Source organism: Pleurodeles waltl, chromosome 6 (genome assembly GCF_031143425.1).
Source record: "Pleurodeles waltl isolate 20211129_DDA chromosome 6, aPleWal1.hap1.20221129, whole genome shotgun sequence".
Taxonomy (NCBI): Eukaryota; Metazoa; Chordata; class Amphibia; order Caudata; family Salamandridae; genus Pleurodeles; species Pleurodeles waltl.
The window spans coordinates 1,102,283,291-1,102,306,131 of record NC_090445.1 but is presented as its reverse complement, the minus strand read 5'-3'; the positions used below and the strand labels follow the sequence as shown (position 1 = coordinate 1,102,306,131).

Below are 22,841 nucleotides of genomic sequence, written 5' to 3'. Positions count from 1 at the left end.
TCAAGCACAAGTACCTGGTTTGGAGTGGAAAAATCTCCTCAGAGGGCCACAAAAGAAGAGGTGCGTGGAAAAAGGGTGTGTGCGTCAATTTCTCCCCAGCACACACGGACTTGCATCGTTATTTTCCACGCAGGGAAGTCGTGCGTCGTTTCCCGGCGCGCTGACAGTCTCTTTTTGTGGATCGCGGGGATTACCAGATGCCCCGGGTCTGTGCGTGGATTTTCCTGCTTGTTTTCCGGCTGCGCGTCGTTCTGCGGGGCTGCGCGGCGAAATTACGATCTCACGGCAGGCGTTGCGTCGATTTCTCCTCTAGAGGTCGGGCGGCGTTGTCCTTGCGAAGCCGTGCGTCGGATTTTCAGTCGGCCCAAGAGCGTCGCGTCGATCAGCGTCGGTGTGCGGCGTTTTTCTCGCCGCGGAACAAGCTGTGCGTCAAAATGTTCGCCGCACGGAGCGTCCAAGTGAAAGAGAGAAGTCTTTTTGGTCCTGAGACTTCAGGGAACAGGAGGCAAGCTCTATCCAAGCCCTTGGAGAGCACTTTCACAGCCAGACAAGAGTTCAGCAAGGCAGCAGGCCAACAGCAAGGCAGCAGTCCTTTGTAGAAAGCAGACAGGTGAGTCCTTTGAGCAGCCAGGCAGTTCTTCTTGGCAGGATGTAGTTTCTGGTTCAGGTTTCTTCTCCAGCAAGTGTCTGAGAAGGTAGGGCAGAGGCCCTGTTTTATACCCAAATGTGCCTTTGAAGTGGGGGAGACTTCAAAGAGTGGCTAAGAAGTGCACCAGGTCCCCTTTCAGTTCAATCCTGTCTGCCAGGGTCCCAGTAGGGGGTGTGGCAGTCCTTTGTGTGAGAGCAGGCCCTCCACCCTCCCAGCCCAGGAAGACCCATTCAAAATGCAGATGTATGCAAGTGAGACTGAGTACCCTGTGTTTGGGGTGTGTCTGAATGAATGCACAAGGAGCTGCCAACCAAGCCCAGCCAGACGTGGATTGTAAGGCACAGAAGGATTTAAGTGCAAAGAAATGCTCACTTTCTAAAAGTGGCATTTCTAGAATAGTAATATTAAATCCGACTTCACCAGTCAGCAGGACTTTGTATTACCATTCTGGCCATACTAAATATGACCTTCCTGCTCCTTTCAGATCAGCAGCTGCCACTTCAACAGTGTATGAGGGCAGCCCCAATGTTAGCCTATGAAGGGAGCAGGCCTCACAGTAGTGTAAAAACGAATTTAGGAGTTTTACACTACCAGGACATATAACTACACAGGTACATGTCCTGCCTTTTACCTACCCAGCACCCTGCTCTGGGGGTTACCTAGGGCACACATTAAGGGTGACTTATATGTAGAAAAAGGGGAGTTCTAGGCTTGGCAAGTACTTTTAAATGCCAAGTCGAGGTGGCAGTGAAACTGCACACACAGGCCTTGCAATGGCAGGCCTGATACAAGGAAAAGGGGCTACTTAAGTGGGTGGCACAACCAGTGCTGCTGGCCCACTAGTAGCATTTAATTTACCAGCCCTATGCACATAAAGTGCACCTTATTAGGGACTTATAAGTAAATTAATAGTCCAATCAGGTATGATTCAAGGTTACCATGTTTTAAGGGAGAGAGCATATGCACTTTAGCACTGGTTAGCAGTGGCAAAGTGCGCAGAGTCTAAAAACCAGCAAAAACAGTGTCCACAAAGTGGAGGGAGGCAGGCAAAAAGTTAGGGGTGACTACCCTAAGGCTGTCAGGTCTAACAATGTTGAATTGATAAAGAGGCGTTGTTTTGCTCGTCTCCAAATTTACAAACAGCTCCACCAGTGGCAGATTGTCATAAGTGCAGGTTTTGACAATTAAGTGCCATGCAGATCACCGGAAACCACTGGCTCAAATTAAGCACTGTTCCCATGTAGTACTAAAAAGGGGCAGTGTTAAGGTTAGAGGGGTATCGGCCCCATCTGGAATTACAAGATTCACAGAAAATCTATCTTGTCTATATATGCCTGTATTTATTTTATGTTTCCTTTTTCCCTTGTTGTCCTATCTTCCTCTTCATTCTTTCTCTGTTTTCTGCCTTTCTCTAAAAGCCTGTTGATGAAAAATAATCCCCAAAAATAAGTGTCAGTGCCCGACACATGCAATTGCTGTCACAAAGCAAACACTGAGCTAAGTATTTATTTTGTGATAAAGTTTGAAATGTGTAAAGCAATTGGATATCAGTTTAACATTAAAAAACATGCTAGCAAAGAAAAGCGTTACTTTAAGAATAAACCCCAAAATGAAGTAGCATGCATACAATTTTGTGACTGTATTGAGAAAGTTAGACTACCTTTGTAGTTTAGTAGACTATAGGGGTCATCTAATCCCTAGGCCTGTGAAGTAATAACAGGTGCAAGAACACCCCATAAAAATAATAGTAGGGCTGGCTTCCTGGTATATGGTTGCACATGATTGTAAGAAACGGAATAATGTAAGTAAATATTTTTTCCAATGGCTTTGTCCACGTCATTACGCCTGCATGCTGACTCGAAGGACAAATTCTCTCTGCTAGAAGCTGGTGGTATGCGTCTGTGCAAAAAACGGTACAAGTACAATTTGCACTCTAAGCAGTAACAAATGCAATTTGAACCCATTTTAGCACTTACTCTCGACTCTAACTGACCCCCCGCCCGAGCAGTGAGACGAAAAAGGGATCAGTTCATGCTGAGGTGCAACTACATCTAGGTGAAGAATAAGATAAAGTTGAAATTAGATCCTAGTTTGAATCAAGTTTCGCCAGAGGCTAAGATTACAGAATACTCTTTGGAGATGCTCAGGAGGAAGGTAATCCAAAAGATGGTAATGTGCAGGGGGTAAATTAAAGGTGTTGGGTATCAATAGGTGGGGACACAAAACACAGAGCAGGACAAAATTGTACAAGACGTAAAGATTGGTGTGATAGTGAAAGTCAGCTTCAAGGAATGTGTAGCGAAATAAAAGTACTTGTGTTAACTACGGGGAGTAAATCAGCTGGGTCAAATTGTACAGAAAATATGATATGGCAGATATGGATAACGATCCATATTTATACTGATGTGTGGAAGTTAGAGGAGTTTGGAATGTGATTCCGATTGCCAATTGACAGAAGATGTATTTCAAGGTAGCTTGTGGCTAGGTCATGCTTTGTGCACCCAATCAATAAGTAAATGTAAATAAATACATATCTGCCCATAGCCACATTATTTCTTCTTCTGGAGCTCCAGGTATAAATGAGACATTTTAAAAACACAGCAGTGCATGATAATCTTCGGCTTTCTGACTCATATTTTCAGATCTTTTTGTTCTATTTTTAAGTTCTAAGTTGTCCAAACAGGGTTATAATGTCGAATCGTATTTATTACTAGAATTGTTATTTAATTGCTGGGAATCAACGTGCTTGTGCCAAAGATAACAAAACAAACGAAGGGGGTTATTCCAACTTTGGAGGAGGGGTTAATCCATCCCAAAAGTGACGGAAAAGTGACGGATTTACCACCAGCCGTATTACAAGTCCATTATATCCTATGGAACTCGTAATACGGCTGGTGGTATATCCGTCACTTTACCGTCACTTTTGGGACGGATTAACACCTCCTCCAAAGTTGGAATAACCCCTGAAGTCCTGATAAATCATTAGCAACTCTGAGCCAATGTCATTATTATTTATTCTTGCCTTGACTCCTTGTAATAGTAAAACTGCATCATATACCACTTCAGTTCATTACTATGTGATCTGGGGTGCTGAATGCGTATGCATCCATCAGTCTTTATACCTTATCAATAATTTCCACATGGTGAGTCCACAATGGAGGAGTAGGGGGAGCAGGCCATGGAAAGGGGATGGAGCTTCAGATCGGCAGCCAAAAACTACTCTCGACAAAAGCACCAAAAAAGACATCTTGAGGTCACCTCTTATGTACTGGGGAGGGTGTAAGACCTAAAACGGACTATAACAGTGTAGAACCTCAAAATATGAGCTGGAAACCAGCACATAGGGCCTGATTCCTACCGCCGCCCGCCAAGCGGGAACCGCCAGAAGACCGTACCGCGGTCAAAAGACCGCGGCGGTCATTCTGACTTTCCCGCTGGGCTGGCGGGAAAGCACCAGCAACGAGGAAGCTGGCTCCGAATGGAGCCGGCGGAGTTGCTGGTGTGCGACGGGTGCAGGTGCCAGTGGCATGGGCACTGCAGGGGCCCCCAGGGGCCCCATGACACCCGTTCCCACCATCCTGTTTCTGGCGGTGAAAACCGCCAGAAACAGGATGGCGGGAAGGGGGTCGGAATCCCCATGGCGGCGCTGCTTGCAGCGCCGCTGTAGAGGATTCCCTGGGGCAGCGGGAAACCGCCGGCTTCCCTTTTCTGACCGCGGCTTTACCGCCGCGGTCAGAATTGCCCCGGAAGCACCGCCAGCCTGTTGGCGGTGCTTCCTCCGTCCCCAACCCTGGCGGTCTCGGACCGCCAGGGTTGGAATCACCCCCATAGTTTGAAAACCATGTGGACAAGTCTCATTACGTGGTGACCATATGAAGCATAGGAAGTGTGCGGATACTTTCTGGACCGTATGAGTTGACAGGTCAGTCTTCATCAATTTTAACCTTTCCTTGTTCGGACGCTAGGAGCCAAAGTACGAACCGAGTCATCACAAGATGTGGCATGTAAATCAAACAGCAAATGTTATGTAATAATAGGTTGCTTTACAATTAAAAGGCTCTTTCTTCAACATTTATAAGTCTTTCATTTTAATGGATTGGAATATACAAGTATGTTAACTTACATTTATTTAAAATAATCGTTTCCAACAATACATTTAGAAACATTCAAGAATACCTCTGTTATGACCATTTTGCTGTGAGTCATCTAAAAACGATGCCACATTTTCATGTGCACCATAGGTGCATCCAATGTTGTTAAGTAATAATTAACATAACATTATTAACTGTTACAGCATATTTGGGAGACTTTTTTATGGGACACATCCTGATCTGAATTATTTCATGATGCTTTCAAATGGCCTCTCAAAGATTAAGAGGTGTTTTGAAGAAAAATCATTTGCCTCGGATAGTACAATTTAGTGAAGTGAGGAAGGTGAATTTGGGGCATGTTTATTAGTTAGCACCTTAATGTTGGTAAGTAAAAAGCTTAGCAAAACAAAGTGGCCTTTATTTAAGATCCCGCAGAGGTTGATCTGGGGAAACTGTCTTCACAAGACATATAGGAAGTACTGCTGACTGCGATTCATTTCCATGTTCTGCTTTTAATTGAAGAAAAAACTGATTTTATAGTTTTATGCTTCGCTTCGTATATCGGCTCCACTATGCAATGTTTTAAAGTTTTTGTGTTCAAACCAACGACAAACTGCAAGAGGACATGAATTGAATTGGGCCCTGTGTTCAGGGTTGGGTAAGGCACAGCATCCAACTTTGAAAGCAGCCTTCTAGCCTGCAGTCCAAAGGGAAAGTACTAGAGTGGCAGAAAGGTCAGCCAATCCCTGGTGCTGGTTCTACTTTGGAGCCATTCCACATTGTAACAAAGATTAAGCCCAAGCTAGACATATGCCTCGAGTCCGGCCTTTCTAAGCTTACCTACCTCTAGCTAGGCTGTTCAAGGGACCAATTGGGTTATTGAAAGCACAATCTTCATCGTCCATGCAGTAGAAGAAATCTCTGCTTGTTTCTTGCCTTTCAAACAACGGCACCTACCGGGGAAGTGCCTCTTGGCTCTTCCCTCATCCACTTCCACTGCACATGCTCAGAGGGAAGATCCAAATGTCAAGCCAGATATGAAGATGTACAGCAGACAAATCTTTGGGTAAGCACTACATCAACTGTTTTAAGGAAAGAAAAAGTACTGTAACATGCAAGAACAGGAACAAGGAAGTGAAAGATTACAGTTTGCTTTCAGTACCTCTTCAAAGTTCATCTTAAAATAAATATCTAACACAATATAATATTTAACTGAAATGTCATGCATATTCAGAGTATTTTTAAATTAGATAATTACCGACTACTATGCCCTCATTTAATTGTGCCACGGAAAGAAGGGCAGTAGACCCATGCAACATTATATGAAATTTACAAAGAAAGTGCCTAGAAAGTGAAAAATAGCACAAAAATGAAACATAGCTAGGATAAAACATAAGAAGCCAAAAACGGATTGAAGCTAGAGCCGACAGAGGGAGGCATGTACCTGGGATCACCCAGGACATGTTGATAAAGAAATCGAGTACCATCACATTAATTAAAATAGTCAATAAATGCATGCATAGCAATACACTCATTTTATTTTGAATCAGATCTGTATACAGACCAACGGGCCTGATTCACAAAGGTAAACGTATGCTTTTGCGTAAGTTTACGTTTGTTTTGGAATTCACAAACTTCGATTTAATAGTAAGTTCACCTCTGTTGAGGCTCGACATTCAGAGTAGAGAACGCTTCACATAACAAGATTGGCATGTAAATGTTTTTATATGCGTGAACTTCTCCGCCCCAGCATTCGTAAACTTACTATTAAATCGAAGTTTATGAAATCCAAAACAAACGCAAACCTTTTTAAATTGTTTTCAAATATTTATTTCCCATAATTGTTGACCCATTTAACTGCAGTGTTTTAAAAATATCACTGGCAACTGCACAACCTCAGATGTATTCTCTTATGAGCTGGTACTAAATGCTTCTATCAGAATGGATTTGTGTGCAGTTTATTTTCAGAATGTGGGGTATAACTTGTTCCTGCTGTAGAGTAGATAGTGGGAATTTCCTTATTAAAGGTGAGTGAACAAAGGAGTGTCTGGTTGGGTCCGGCTAATTCTTTGGGTGCTGAATTGTTATCTCCTGTATTGAATCTGATTGTTGTGTTCCTGGCTATTGCACCTAACTTGTGCTACTAATTGAAAGGAAATGAAAACAGTTTTTTCACTGATGCTAGTTTGTACAAAATTGCTTTTACTGCACTGAAAAGTTTTTGGGAAATCGTCCCCTCTTTTTAAAACGTGCACTGACTTTTCTTTTTAGTAAGAGTAGAGTCCTACTAACAGCACCGCATCGTTAGAAGGGACACAGGGGGAATGTGATGCATAATGGGTGGGAAACACTTTTTGTCTGCGCCCGTCCCTGTCTCAACACTGGCCAGCACTAGTCATTATGCCAAGTAAGCAGCAGGGGACCTTTTAAGGTCCGCTGTCCATCGATTTTGTGGAAATCCTGGCATCTTGAAATTTAGTATGAGCTAATACAGGCCCGACAGAGCTGGGCATGCCATAGATGTCATTTTATCCAATACATTGATACAGTGGGAGAATCCACGCCAGGTGCCCTGATCAGACCACTTTTTACTCTCGCTCTCCTGGCATTTTGAGAGTCTGAAGGAAACCACACTCCCCCATCTGAAGAATGGGAATAGATGTTGGAGCAAGTGTCAGCGGCAGACCTTAGGAGGACTCTGATTGAATCTAAACCAGATATTCTAGATCCAGTCACCGAGGGGGACATCGCTGTTAGGTTCCTGCTCATGAAGGCGAATGATTCTGTGGCCCCTATTATATCCGTTAGAAAAGTAACTCCAGCCAGTTCAGCATGATGGGTTTCTCGGAATTAGGCCTGGGAAGAGCTGCATGAGGAAACTGGAAAGGGTTTGGCATCTCCCCTATCAAGAAAGCGATAAAATGTGTTACAAGTTGGCCCTCAAAGTTAATTACCAGAACCTTAAAGGGACTTGGACTGCCTTTTACTTTCAATGTATTAAAGAGACAGACAATGATGGGAAGGACATTTTTAATATTATCGCCAACTTTATGAGCCCTAATTCTATGTCCCTCCCACTAGAACTGAGCCATGCACTATGCTCCAGACTCAAATTTCTTTGAGGATAAAACCCTAAAAATTCATACTAATTTACTAGGTGTGAATCATCTGACACTTGGGCTAGGGTCCAGAGACATAGCATGTCTGATAGCAGAGTCTAAACTTGTTATTTTAAGCCCCCTTTATGGAGGAATTGTCTCAGTTTGCAAACTGTGGGTCAGGGTCCCCTAATTACCTTATACCACCTCTCACCCTGAAGACTATCACAGATACTATAGCACCTATATATCAGTAGCTATTTGCCATCTCCCTCCACTCAGGCGTCATGGTAGATGGCTGGAATAGAACAAACTTTATTCCCTTACTCGTAAAGGTGAAAGCTGACCCTGAAACACAGGCACATTTTAGACAAGTCTCTCTGTTCCCAGCAACCTCGAAAAACCTGGCAAAGGTGGTGAACCAACACTTTACCACCTCCCTGGCTGAGAACAATTTGTTACACCCACCTCAATCTGGCTTTACAGTGTACCATAGCACTGAAACAAAGCTATTAGAGGTCTCAGAATCTATTAAAGACTAGTTTGGATTCTGGACTTAATATTGCTCTGGCGCTGTTGGGTCAGTTACCCGCATTTGAGACGGTGGACCGTAACATTTTGCTGCACGGCTAGGAAATCTGGGGTGACAGGCTCATCCTTATGCTGGCTAGGTTATTTTCTTGAGAGACGAGAGCATGTAGTTTGGATGATACCTTATTCCTCTAGAGCAAAAATGCTGAAGTGGGGGTGCCGCAGAGCTCCTCCAGGAGCCCTACTCTACAGTAGTTAACATCAATATGACCACCTTGGCATATTAGGTGGAATCCTTTGACATCAAGGTCATATAATATGCTAATGATACATAGTTCCTGATCTCAAATGATGGGGATACTGCAAGTACAAAAGATAGATTTGCACTTTGCATGAAGGTTCTGCTTGAATGACTTAGAGCCATAAATCGCAGTTCAACCCAAACAAAACCGAGATCTTACTGTTGGGGTTGAATCCTTCCTCCAGGATGGGCAGGATCATGGCCCAACATAATTCCCACCCCATCCCCTCTTTCAGCAGTGGCCAGAAATCTGGCCATTATGATTGACTTTCAACTAATTTTTCAGTGCTCAGGTGTCTGCAGTTGTGAAATCATTGCCTTTGGATTTGTCACATGCTGTGGAAGTTTCTCAGCCTTCTTCCTCATGATGCACAAGTTTCTCTGGTCATGGCACTGATTCTCTCTAGGCTGGACTATGCCAGTGTTCTGTACTTGCATCTCCCTGAATATTTGATCCAACATTTACAAATAGTTCGGAACTTGGAGGTCTGCCTACTTTATAAAATGCTAAGCATGCATCAGTATCTCAACTATGAGAGAACCTACACTGGTTGCCGGTCCGGCAAACACTTCACAACCAAGGGCCCTTGTACCTAAATGAGAGGATCAAGGAATAAAGAGCAGAGAGGTCCCTGCGCTTCAGTAGTGCGGATCTACTTGTTATCCCCTGATTTAAAAACAGCACAAAGGAGGCTTCTCGTTAAGCGTTAAGTCGGCCAGAATGTGGAATCAGTTGCTGGGGGATCTGAGATCCACTACAGAGAAAACAAAATTCAACGAAGAGTTGAAAACATTTTTCCTTGAACTTTAGGTATTGTAGGACCCCTGTGGACCCCTGTTGACCACTGTTTCTTTTCTGTATTTAGATGCCTAAGCGCCTGGACACTTTCTGAGTAGTCATGTGCTATATGAAAACTTCTCATTCCTTATTCGAAGGTTGCACAGTTGCTTATGTAGTGCAATTCAGCACAACAGGGCTTTTAAAAGTTTTAAGTAATTAGTAAATTGATGTTGATAGGTGTATTGCTTAAATAAATATGCTGCATACATGCCAACACTGGGCAATACCAAAAAGGGAGACTTGCAAAAAAATGGGGAAATGTAATTTTTAAAAACTCTTTATTTACTAGCATTGGAATCGAGAAAGTACTCACCGAGACAAGGTTAAAATAACATTATTTTTAGCTTAAGAAGTCAGAAGTCACTTCCCTAAATCAGGATTGTTGACATGTATGATGTCATCCTGGTCGAAACAAGATCATTAATTTCCAAGAAGTGGAAAATAGACTACTGATTGGCTTGTGAGTCATTTGCATTCAAAATGATGCAAATACTGTTTTCGATTTGGAGAATAAAAGTTGTAAAACAAATTTACCCAAAATGTTAAGATATGAGCGCAATGCAGCTTCTTAATAATGCAACTATTTACTGTATATCATTTTTTGTACTGTGTTTTGACAGCCTCGAATACAACAGTCAGCGGTGGTCCAACGTCATACTTTCCTGCTGATTCCCCGTGTCAGAAAACCATCGCTAATTCATTGATGGAAGATACGCAGATACATATCTTCGTCGATGAGCTGAAATTGAAGGGCGTCACTGGGAACCATAGCATGAAGTTAGACCATGTCAAATGCGGAGAATAGCTCATTCCCACAGTGTGTGTTGCAGGCCGTTGCAAGCGCTTAGCTGAGGCCTCTGACAGGATAATAACCTCGAGCAAGTTATACAAAAGAAAGCACCATGGCTATCAATATTTTCGAAATCAGATTTCAGGCTGCACATAAATGAGAAGGCCCTGTCAAGGATGTGTTGTGTCTTTTTAGAGATGCCATCTTGTTGGCTATATAATGCAGTAACAGCCCACGTCTGCTCTCAGAACCCAAGCAGAATCTCAACAACATCCCAATATATAGCTTACCTGCTGCTACTATCCGGCAGTCTTTGGTGCCTTCCTGCTAGGTTCGTGCTACAAAAATACCACATATATAAAGATATACAGTTGTTCAAACTCTCTCACCTGAACACACTCTCCCCAAGCACTCAGCATCTTAACCAAGCCTCTACCCTTTACACCCCAGCCCTCCTGCTCCTGTGAGCTTCACCTTTTCAAGCATGCTTTCAGTATTAGTACTTAATAAAAATATGAATGAAAAGTAAAACTTTATAAGGAAGCATTCTGTTTTATCTTGTGCCGGAGGCAATATACTCCTATGCTGGGTATTTCTTGAGCTCTTTGAAACCAGTTAGGGGCATCTTTAAACTTTTTGATGCAAAACTCCACTAATGCAGTTTTGCATCAAAAAGTTTAGCACCGGCTTGCGCCATTCCTGCATGCCAGCTGGGTGCCATATTTATGAAATGGGGCAAGCTGGTGCAAACGGTGGGAAAACTTAAAATAAAAAAAAAGACGTTAGCTGGGTGGGCATATGGGAGAAGGCGGTTTTGCACCAAAAAATTACGTTAGGCTGGTTAGATGCAAAAAAATCCTCTAACCAGCCTAGTGTCATTTTCTGATGCAAAACCATCCATACCACATGACTCCTGTCTTAGAAAAGACAGGAGTCATGCCCACCACCCCAATGGCCAACACAGGGGACCGGTGTCACTTGGGCATGGCCATTGCACCCTGTGCCATGCAGGGGGCCCCTATACTTACCCTACTTACCTGGGATGGGGTCCCTCATCCTCCGATATCACTCTGGTGTGTGTGGGGGTGTTCCTGGGGCTTGAGGAGTTCATCTGTAGACCCATTCCATGGTGTTTAACCATGGAAATGGGTCCACAGGTCCCTTAATGCCTGGTCTGAATCAGGCTCTAAATAATGGTGGAAAGCGAGCTTTGCGCCATTATTTAGCACCTCCTCCCACCTGTGCGTCATTTTAGCACAGGTGATAAATATGGGGCTATGGGGTTAGCACCAGTTTCAAGATGGGAACGCCTACCTTGCATATCATTGACGCAAGGTAGGTTCACACATCTAAAAAATGGTGAAAAGTCCAGTATTTTGACATTAGACGGGTCTAAAGTCAGAATATAAAAAAGGAGTTCGTTTTGCTCCGAATTTGCATAAAAAAGGACGCAAATTCGATGCAAATGGAGTATAAATATGCCCATTAGTGAGCACTTTGGAGCACCTTTAGTGCAACAAGCGACCTCTCATGATGGGTCTTTGTCTGTACTCACTGATTTCTTTGAGCTTAGAGTATTCAAGCTTGCAATGTCAAACATGGGCATTCTCAATCATCCAGGTATAATGTAGTTTTATGGAATCAACCGTAGTTGTATTTAAATAAGTATTGGGTGTATTCCGATTGTTTGGCTCATCGTGCTTGTGCCCCTGGAGCACTTTGCTTTTATAGAAGGGGTAGCAGATGCATGTTCTTATGTTGGAAATAAAGTTGCTGGAAACAGCATGAGAAAGGTTTTTAACATGCCAAAAGTGTGTCTGTGTGTGTGTGTGTGTGTGTATATATATATATATATATATATATTTCTTTTTTTTTAAATCTATTTATTGTGATTATCAAATATTATACAATGAGCACAACATTCTGTCGGATTTGTGTGACAGGTTACATCACCTGAGGGATGTATTTCCATTTTTATCGCAATACATTATCTTAACCGACATTCTACATTTAAATGATAAACATCACTTATCAGAACCCCCTAAGAGAAAGAGAAAGAAAAGAGAAATAAAGAAGGAAATGTAAAAAAATAGAGAAGATAGAGGGCTGCTCGGTGGGATAGCCGAAGACCGCGTGACAGGCAGTCAGGGGAAGAAGGAGGCGCGCGGGGACACAGGAGCACGGCGGGCGGGCCAAAGGGCTCCGTCGTCATTTGGGGGGTGAAGAAGAGGGGAAAGAAGTGCCTCAATCGCAGCGTCTCAATGACCTATCCCGGCTTTACATTTTCGCGTTTGTTACCTGTGATCTATGTGACATGTTTGCCTGGGTGGTCAGCCGTTTCCAGTGTATATCTAGTGAATCGTTCAAGACAGATATTGTGCCAGCAGTCTAAGGAGGACGTGTGTCATCTTTTCCCTTCTGCTGGTCAATGAAGGAGTCCCATATGTCCGCGCCCTTGACCTCAACCCCGATATCACGTAACGTGTGCAGTACTTGTGCCTCTGCATTGGCCCAATGTATCAGATCTTTTGTCCATCTGTGTATGTCTCGGGCGCTAGGTGACTTCCATTGCGTTGCGATGAGCCACTTAAGTGTAACAAACGCTAGATCTGCACATGTGTGTTCGTGTTTGTCCTTATTACGCTTATGGCGTAACCCTAATATGCAGGATTCGGGAGTGGGGGTCAAGGGCAGTCCCGACCATGCTGCAATCTGTTTTGTGATATCATGCCACACGCGGAGTAATGGTGGGCAGTTCAAGGTCATGTGATAGAAATCTGCTTCTATGCTGCCGCACCTCGGGCATGTGGGAACATGCTTTTTATGCGTATTGGAGTTAAGTATGTCTGGTGTAGATAGTTGAGTTGGGTATATCTGAAGCGAGCGTTGCGTGATACCTCCTGTGTGGTTGTGAGAGCCATGGACCATGCTTGTGTTGTGAGGGACGTGTGTAGGACCGTTTCCCATCTGGTCTTGGCTTGCGAGTGTGCTACTTCTGGGCAGGCCTGCAATGTATTATATATCCAGGAGATACTTGCGTGTGTACCGGCGCCTAACAGAAATTCGTGTAGGGTAGGTGATGTTCGCAGTTCTGTGCTGCCGCTCCCCCAAGTATTGCGTTATAGACACTTTAGCGCCCCGTGCATGATAAATCCACCCGGCCCTAAAGTGTTGCGTAGGAAATAAAGGGGCCCTCTGCGAACAGGTGGCCGACTAGTTGAATACCTTTTGCGGTACATAAAGTGAGGCCCATTCTGCCCTGTAGTTTGTCTATTCCTGGTACAGCGAGCAATGGGATCTTGGGTGAATATGGTGGAGTGCGGGCACCCGTTAACACGTAGCAGCGCCAGATACGGTCAGCCACTGTTATCAGAACATTACTATGGTGTAAAGGGGCCTCGCGTCTGGTGAGTCATCCCAGCACGTCTGAGCGACCCAGGTGTGTTCTCACTACGCGGCTTTCTGGACTTAGGGGATCCTGTAACCAGTATAGGATCCATTGTAATTGTGCTGCTTCATAATGAGTTCAAATTGTGGGACACCCATCCCGCCCATCTCCAATGGGAGACAGATCTTGGTCAGGGCCACTCTTCTACGTCCGCTACCCCATATCAGTTTGGTCAGTAGCCTGGTCAGCTGGGTGAAAAAGGTTTTTGTTCGCATGTGTGGTAGTGCAGCGAAGTAGTATAGTAGCCGAGGGAGTATAATCATTTTAGCTAAGGCCACTCTACCCATGAGCGAGAGAGGTAGCGTGCACCAGAAGGGTATTGAGCTTTTTATTGACCTAATAGCCCTGTCTAGGTTCCCCTCCCTTAAATCTGAAGCACCGTGGTAAATGTGTACTCCTAAGTATTTAAAAGTAGTGTAGTTCCACTGTAAGTCGTGCCCAGTGAGTATATTGTCTCGTGGGCCTGGGAGCGGCTGCATGGTGAATATGCATGATTTAGCCCAGTTGACACGTAGGCCGGATAGGCCTTCATAAAGGTTCCGCAGGTGTAGCAGATTCGGTAGGGATTCTGTATTGTTGCGTAGGTATATTAATGCATCGTCTGCATATAGGGAGATAATGCGAAATTCCTCGCCATCCGGGATACCCCACCTCATTGCTTCGTTGCACAGTCTAGCTGCCAGGGGTTCAATTGCTAATGCAAACAAGAGTTGTGACAATGGGCAGCCCTGACGTGTGCCTCTACCTATCACGAATTCCTCCGAGATGATAGCACCGGTCTTGACTCGTGCTTTGGGGCTGGTGTATAGTATGGATATCCAGCGCATAAACACTGTGCCGAATCCCATTGTCTGCAAAGTTGCCATCTGGAAGGGCCATCCCAGCGAGTCGAAAGCTTTCTCGACATCCAGTGAGACCGCCACGCGTGAGTGGTCTGTTTCAGGGGTCCCAGCCATTAGGGGCAACATATTCCTAATGTAAATAAAGGTGTTACGTCCGGGTATTAAACCGGATTGGTCCGGGTGTATCAAGGTGGGCATCAGCCGTAGAAGGCGGTTCACCAGTACCTTCCCTAATAGCTTGCAGTCCGAGTTTAATAGTGACAAGGGTCGGTAGGAACGGACGTCTAAGGGGTCGCAGCCCTTCATGTGGAGGACCACGATTGTGGCTTCACGCTGTGAGTCCGAGAGACGTCCTGTTTCATATGCCTCCTGCAGCATTGTTAGATATGGCATGAGCGTCTGTGACAAGAAAGTCTGGTAATACTCAATTGGTAGCCTGTCTGCCCCCGGGGTTTATTATGGGCCAGCTGCTCAAATGCCTGCAGTATCGCCTCCTTTTCTATGTGTTTATCTAGGTCCACTAGCTGTTCTGCCTGCAGGCGTATTAGCAGGGCGTCCCGGAGGAATTCCACCAATAGTGTTGGGTGCGGGGGGGGCTCAGCCTTATATAGCATGCTGTAATATTGCCTAAAGGCATCATTGATCTCTGATTGCGTATTTACTATCGTACCAGTATCGAGATAAATGGCGTTTATGGGGGTATGCCATTGAGTACCTTTTACTAGCCAAGCCAGCATTCTGCTGGAACGGTCTCCCTCAGTATGCAGGCGTGCCGCATAGTGCCGGTAGTCGAATTTTCACAGACGGGTTTCAGTTTTGCTCCATTGTTTTTTAAGATTGATCATGTCATTACTGGTGTCACTGCTCGAATCCACTTTACACTCCATATTCCGTAATTTCCCCTCAATGTCATGTAGTTCTAGGGTTAATGTGCGCCGAACCCCTCCCGATATCGACATGCACATACCTCTCATTACAACCTTGTGTCCGTCCCATTCAATCACGCGTGATGTAGCCATCTGAGTATTTGTTGCAAAGTAGGACTCTATGGTGTCTGCTAACTTTTCAAGGAAGAGGTGGGTCTTGCAGTAGGGTGGGTTGTAAGCACCATGTAGGAATGAGTGTTAAATGCCTACCCCACCTCAGTGTAGCGATTAGGGGACAATGGTCCGATAGGATTTTAGCCATGTAGGATGCGCTGTGTATTGAATGTGTTATCGTGGCCGAGCATAACAGTAAGTCTATCCGTGTATGGAGTTGGTGTACTGGTGAGTAGAAGGAGTATTCTTTATCGGTGGGGTGCAAACATCTCCAAACATTGTGTAATCTCCACTCTAGTATCCAGGCCCCCAGCGTTCGAGATGGACTCCTACTCTGGGTGCCTTTTATTGGGGAATGGGATCTGTCTAGTGAAATGTCTGCAACGCTGTTGAAATCCCCCCCCAGATAATAGGTATGGACGGATCATGCAAGATCTGCGTGGATGTAGCCCGAAAGAACTCCCCCTGCCCCGTGTTTGGCACATATATTCCAGCTATGGCTAGCTGTCTGAAATCCAACTCTCCGACCAGGCAGACATACCTGCCATTGATATCTATGTGTACGCTTTGGACCGCATACGGGACATCTGAGGAAATCCAGATTAGTACCACCTTCGCGTACGTTGAGGTTTTAGTGCCATGTATCATGCCCAACCAACTTTTACTAATTTCGCCTAGTTCATGGGCGGTTGCATGAGTCTCTTGGAGTATAGCGATGTGTATTTTGTGGCGTTTGAGATAGGTGTGTACTCTGTGTCTTTTAGTGGTGTTGGCTAAGCCCCTTACATTCCAGGTTACTATATTATATGACATTGATATGTTTGGAGGTTGTAATGTAGCGAAGCCCACCCCTCTGGCATAGTCCCGTCTCGTCACTCCCCCCCCAGCCCCCCCACGAGCGTGAAAGACTATAAAACATACTAAGAGGAAAAAGAAAAGAAAAAAGAATATTACAGCTTACATTACCTAAACTAACTGTGAACTGCCAGGCACAACTGGTGCAAATAGGAACATTGGTCCCGTCGAGGTCCATTCGGTAACCCATCTGGGTTGGGGGCGCGGTTGATGTGTAGTTCAAGGCAGCTCTAGGGTTCCGGCCCATTTGGATGTGACTGCCTCCCTTTCTAGTTCCTGTGTTGCGCCGTCCGGAGCCCTTTCGTGCATGGCGTGGCGAATTATGTGTTAGTGTATCCTCCGCTTGTGTTCCGTGGGGGGCCTGTGATTATGTGTGAGCTTCGAAATCTGTTCAGTCACCACTATTAACTGGCCAGACAGGATGTGGGCGTCACTAGCTATGGTTTTGCGTTGCCAGGGACGCGTGAGATTGTGTGGCCGCAGCCAATACGTACTGTTTTAGAGGTCGTCCACCGAGCGTGGTGTGAACTCTGGGCCGGAGGTTAGAGGCGATGTGGAAGGGCCATGCTGGCTACTCACTGAGTCCGAGTCCGTGATGCTAGTGTCTTGGTTGGGCTGAGGTCGTATACTCGAGAACCTGTTAACCTCCTTTAGGGCTTGGGCTTGCTCGACCGCTGCTTGCGACTTAGTTGGGCGTGACTCAGCTCTAGACTTCGATCTTTTCTTCCTTCGTGATTGCTGGGTTAACCATTCCTTTAATTCTGGGGGCTCCACGGTGGGGTCTACCAGGCCCTTAGCATGGATCCAGGTCCACGCATCCTCTGAAATCGGGAATATATGAGATCGGTCGCCATCCAACACGCGCAACCTGGCCGGAAACATGAGGGAGTATGATAAGTTTTTGTCCCGCAGTATCTGTTTAGCTGTGAAGAAGGTGGCACGCTTGCGCTAGATTGGCTGTGTAGTCCGGATAAGCTGTGATTTTTGCATTCTCAATGTCTATTGGACCAGATATACGGAAGCCCTTCAGGACTTGGTCTCTGTCCCGGTAGTTCAAGAATCTTGCTATTAAAGGGTGAGGGGGGACTCCGGGGCGAGGGGGTCCCCCCGGGATTCGATGGCCTCGTTCCACCAAGAGTAGAGGTGAGGCCCCTTGCGTAAGTATGGTATCTTTCAGCCAGCACTCCAGGAATGATGTAGTGTTAGGGAGCTCGATCCGCTCCGGGAACCCCAGGAATCTAACGTTACTTTGGTGCGAGCGGCTTTCTGCCTCGTCTGCCCGACTTTGCTGCTGCAGTATTTCAAACTCCTGGTGTTGGATTCGGACTTTCATGTCTGCAATATCAGGTTGGGCCGTTTCGAGGGTTGATTCAGCAGCAGTGACTCAGTCTGTTAGTTTCCGATGTTCCATGCGAAGGATATTAACTTCCGCCACCACTGCATCTATCTTACCCTCTAGTGATGTTCTGGTGTCGAGTACCGCTTGCAGCACTTTATTGATTTGTGTGGAGTGGGCGGCCAATGTCTCTGTTACTTTGCGCAAAGCGACAGAGTGTGAGTCTATGTCCGCTTCCAGTGATGGGGTTACTCGTCTAGCTTCGAGTTGACCCCTCGGGGTTTCGGCGTTACCTTAATTGCGCACAATTTAGGCTCGTTGTGCATTAATTATGGGATTGGATAGATGCCTGTGCTGCTTCATGCGCTCCATACACCTTCATTTTTGAGGTACCGAACGACTGGCCTGGGCCGACACGGGCGTCCTAAGTGGTGTCCTCTCTGGTTATGCGAGTTCATACATGTGGTGTCTTTTGTGAGGGTACGTGCGGGGAGTTTTCTCAGGGGACCCGCTCAGGGTAGTTGGTTATAAGATGCAAGGCGTGTGGTCACAAAAGGGGAAGGACTCCACTGGTACTGTGTGGGGAGGCAGGCCGGTGCGGCACACTCTATCTATGTCCACAGGTGTGTGGTTGTTGAGGCGGTTTCATCGGGTACCCCAGGCCGGATGGCTGTTAGTCGGGTCCGCGCGTAAAATTTCGTGCCTTCTAGCCCCATGTGCAGCAGTGAGAACTGTGCCGCACGGGCCCCTTGTTTGAGGGGAGAAGAACTGCAATGCCTCCCGTCGCTCTTGTGCGGGCCTGCTCGGGGGGCAGGTTCCAGTGCTGTTGATTTCCACACCTGTCCCTTGTTGATTTATTTATCGCAGGGGACGCCCACTACGCAGCGTCCCCGCAGTTCCAGGCCTCCGTACCTTCACTGGACCCGGCGGCACGCTTCCGTACCCTCACGAGGATCGGTATCGCTGGGCTGCACCTCCGGGTCACTGTTTGCGCCGCCTGCTCTCCTCAGGCTCCTCTGGTGCTCGATTGCTGTGGCCACCAGTTCCGGTCGCTGGGCAGCACAGGGTCTCATCAGCTCCACGCAGTGGTCTCTGCACTGCCGCCAGCCCAGGCCGGGACCAGACCACATCGATAGCGGTGTGCACAGCGGCTGGGCCGGCTCACTGGAGCGCTCAGGGCCTATGGCGCTCCAGACACCCCATAACCGGAGTTAAAGTGTCCTGGGAGCGGATGTTTTACAGGATATTTGCGGGCCGTAAGCGGAGCTCTCTGTTAAGTGCCCGTACACTCCACCATCTTGGCCACGCCCCATATATATATATATATGTTGGAAATGGCCTTTCTGCAGGGTCATCCCCAGATGGTTTGCCTTCCTCCTTCTCCTTTTCTGACCTCCTTTTTCCTAGCTTTAGGACTCCACGCACTTTACCACTGCTAATCAGTGCTAAAGTGCATATGCTCTTTTCTTAAAACATGGTGACATCAGCTTATACCCGATTAGCTTTTTTAATTTACTTGTAAGTCCCTATTCAAGTGCACTACATGTGCCCAGGGCCTGTAAATTAATGCTAATAGTGGGCTGCAGCACTGGTTGTGCCACCCACATAAGTAGCCCCTTAACCATGTCTCAGGCCTGCCTCTGCAGTGCCTGTGTGTGCAGTTTCACTGCCACTCAACTTGGCATTTAAAAGTACTTGCCAAGCCTTAAACTCCCCTTTTTCTACATATAAGTCTCCCCTAAGGTAGCTGCTGATCTGAACGGAGTAGGAAAGTCATATTTAGTATGGCCAGAATCATGATATAAAATCCTGCTGACCGGTGAAGTTGGATTTTATATTACTATTATACAAATGCTACTTTTAGAAAGTGAGCATTTCTCTACATGTAAATCCTTCTGTGCCTTCCAATCCACAAACACACCCCAAACACAGGGTGCTCAGCCTCACCTGCACACATCTGCATTTTGAATGGATCTTCCTGGGCTGGGAGTGTGGAGGGTTTGACACTTACATGTCAAAAAACAGTAGCATGCCCTCACACAAAGGACTGCACCCCCTACTGGGACCCTGGCAGACAGGATGGAACTGAAAGGGGACCTTGTGCACTTCTAATCTACCCTTTGACGTCTCCCCCACTTCAAAGGCACATTTGGGTATTTAAGCAGGGTCTCTGACCCTACCAACTCAGACACTACTTGGGGTAGACCCTCTACCTCACAGACACTACCTGGGAAGGAAACTCTGGACAAGAACCTTCAACCTGTAAAGAAGAACTGCCTGGCTGCCCAAATGACTCCCCTGACTGCTTTCTGTAAAGGACAGCTGCCCTGTTGTTGCCCTGCTGCCTTGCTGCTCTCTTGCTGTGCTGAAGGAGTGCTCTCCAAGGGCTTGGATAGAGCTTGCCTCCTGTTCTCTGAAGTCTCAGGACCAAAAAATACTTCTCTCCTGCAACTGGAATCCCTGTGTGGCAAATATTTGACACACCGCCTGCCAAAAACGACACACAGCCTGCTTGTGGTGAAAAATTCACTGCACGCTGAGACCAGATCGACGCAGTCCGACTTCGTGACGGAAGATCGATGGAGCGCCAGCAACGCGACCGGATCTTCGACGCACGGCCCTACTGGATCGATGCAAACCGACCCAGAATGGCGCAGCCTGACTTCCTGAGAGGAATCGACGCAGCGCCTGCCGTGCAGGAAAAATTTCCACGCATTGCCCACTGGAATCGACACAGCACCTGTGACTTCACTCCTCAAGCCCAGGATTCTATGCTTCGTCCCCGGGGCATCCGAAAACCCCACAACCCAAAGAGGATCCAAGTCCAAGTCCAAACGCCGGAAATCGACGCAACGTCTTCCCTGCATGGAGAATAACAACGCCAGTCCGTGTGCGAAAGGGCGAAACCGACGCACACCTACTGTTGTCAACGTATCTGCTCCTCTGTGGTCCCTTGCGAGGATTTTTCAAAGCAAACCAAGTACTTTGCCCTGCAAGAGACACTTGCTGTTTCCAGGAGAACGTAAGGCACTTTTTATTGCTTTTACAGTAACATTTCAATTCTCAGACACTTTATATTACTTTTACAGTAATATTTCAAAGTATACTTATTGCATTTTAATCGTTTTGACCTGCAAATTATCAGATAAACATTATCTATTTTTCTAAACACTGTGTGGTGTATTTTTGTGGTGCTATATTGTATTATTGTATGATTTATTGCACAAATACTTTACACATTGCCTTCTAAGTTAAGCCGGACTGCTCAGTGCCAAGCTACCAGAGGGTGGGCACAGGATAATTTGGATTGTGTGTGACTTACCCTGACTAGAGTGAGGGTCCTTGCTTGGACAGGGGGTAACCTGACTGCCAATCAAAGACCCCATTTCTAATATTGGTGATCAGCGGTGAGGATAGGACTTGTATTTGTGCAGTGACATACAGTAGCTACGTGTACACTACCTGCAGTTGAAGGTCAACTTTCATTTTTCCTCCTAAGTTTTAACTACATCCTCACTCAACATGTCTCTGGCTGGGTCTCAAGCAGGTGATTTGACCTAGCCAAGCTGGAGACATATACTGTTAAACAGCTGAAGGGGTTCTGCAAAGGGTTGGGAGTACCCACTCAGGGCACCTCCAAGAAGGAGGAATTTTCAAAGGCGCTGAGGGCCTGGGAAGGAGCCCATTTAGTTGAGGATGTTGTCATAGAGTATCCAGAGGATGGCCCCTCAGAGGATTTTTGCCATTAGTGGAGGATATTACCACTGCAATTGTGCCCCCTGCCAAACCAGGGAGCAGTGTCTCTAGCTATGGCCTGACCGTAGAGGAAAGGAGGGAGGAGAGAGAATTTCAGTTGCAAATGGCAAAGTTAAACTTGAAAGCAAAAGAAAGGAAACGAGTGACAGAAGAGAGGAGAGCTGAGGCTGGAGCTGAAAGAGCAGCCAAGGAGGCTGCAGCTGAAACAGCCTTGGCTGAAAAGAAACTTTTGTTGGCTCATGAACTGAGTCTCAAGGAGCTGGATCTTAAGGCAAAGCAGTTTGAGTCCAGCAGTAATGGTGGCAGCATACATGCAGGACCTGATGGAGAAAAGAAGGTTTGTATACCCAAAAATGTGGTGCCCAGGCTTGTGGTGGGAGATGACATTGATAAATGGCTAGCTGCTTAAGAAGTTGCACTAAGAGCTTATGGGGTTCCTGAAGAGCAATGGTGTACAGCTATGTGGGGGTATGTGCCAGCAATTGTGAGGGACACACTTCTCACATTGGACCCAAAGGATCAAAACACTTACTCACACATGAAAGCCATTTTACTTGCCAAGTTTGGGCTGACCCCTGAGAAATACCATCAGAGGTTCAGGGACAGCACCAAACAGTCGACACAAACATGGGTAGATTTCTTTGACTTTCCAGTAAGGCACTAAATAGATGGGTGCGGGCTGAAAATGATTACACAGGATTGTATAATTTGATTCTGAGAGAGCATATGCTCAGTACTAGTTTTACAGAATTGTGTCAGCACCTAGTAGATAGTAAGCTGACTGATCCCAAGAAGCTTGCTGAGGTGGCGGACCTCCAGACTAGTAGTTTAGAGTGTATAAAAAGGTACCTGGGAGTGACCCCAAGAAGGGTGGTTCCGGTTTCCCCCAACAGAGTGAGGGGGAGGTTAAAGATGACTCAGACAAGTCCCAGGATAAGGGGGGAGGAAAGGGTTCCCATGCCCCATCTGAGAAACAGGGTAGTGGTTTTGGTGGGCGGTGGCCAAAAGCATCCCATTCCCAACCCTGCTGCTTTCAGTGTTTCCAGCTAGGACACAGGAAAGGGGATTCTGTCTGTCCAAAGAAATCACCCCCTAGTGGGACCTCTAAAGGGGTGGCCAATGTGGCCTTAGGGGAAAGTAGTCCCCAGGGGCAGGTCGTAGAACATGCCTTCATCTCCTTTAGTTGGGAGGTGGACTCAGAGGGTAAACTGGTGATCCCTGAGGGTGGGAGTCGTCACTTCCACCAGGTGGGAGTTCTAACAA

The 22,841-nt window shown here is 46.3% G+C and overlaps 1 protein-coding gene across 1 annotated transcript in view; it reads left to right on the top strand.

The window, feature by feature from the left end:
- Positions 1-10,987, top strand: part of LOC138302088 (uncharacterized) — a 148,316-nt gene extending 137,329 nt beyond the window's left edge. The window contains exon 8 of the mRNA XM_069242472.1: positions 10,132-10,987. Coding sequence (XP_069098573.1) covers positions 10,132-10,316 — 185 coding nt within the window. The 3' untranslated portion in view covers positions 10,317-10,987. The remainder of the gene's footprint in view (positions 1-10,131) is intronic.
- Positions 10,988-22,841: the final 11,854 nt, after the last annotated feature.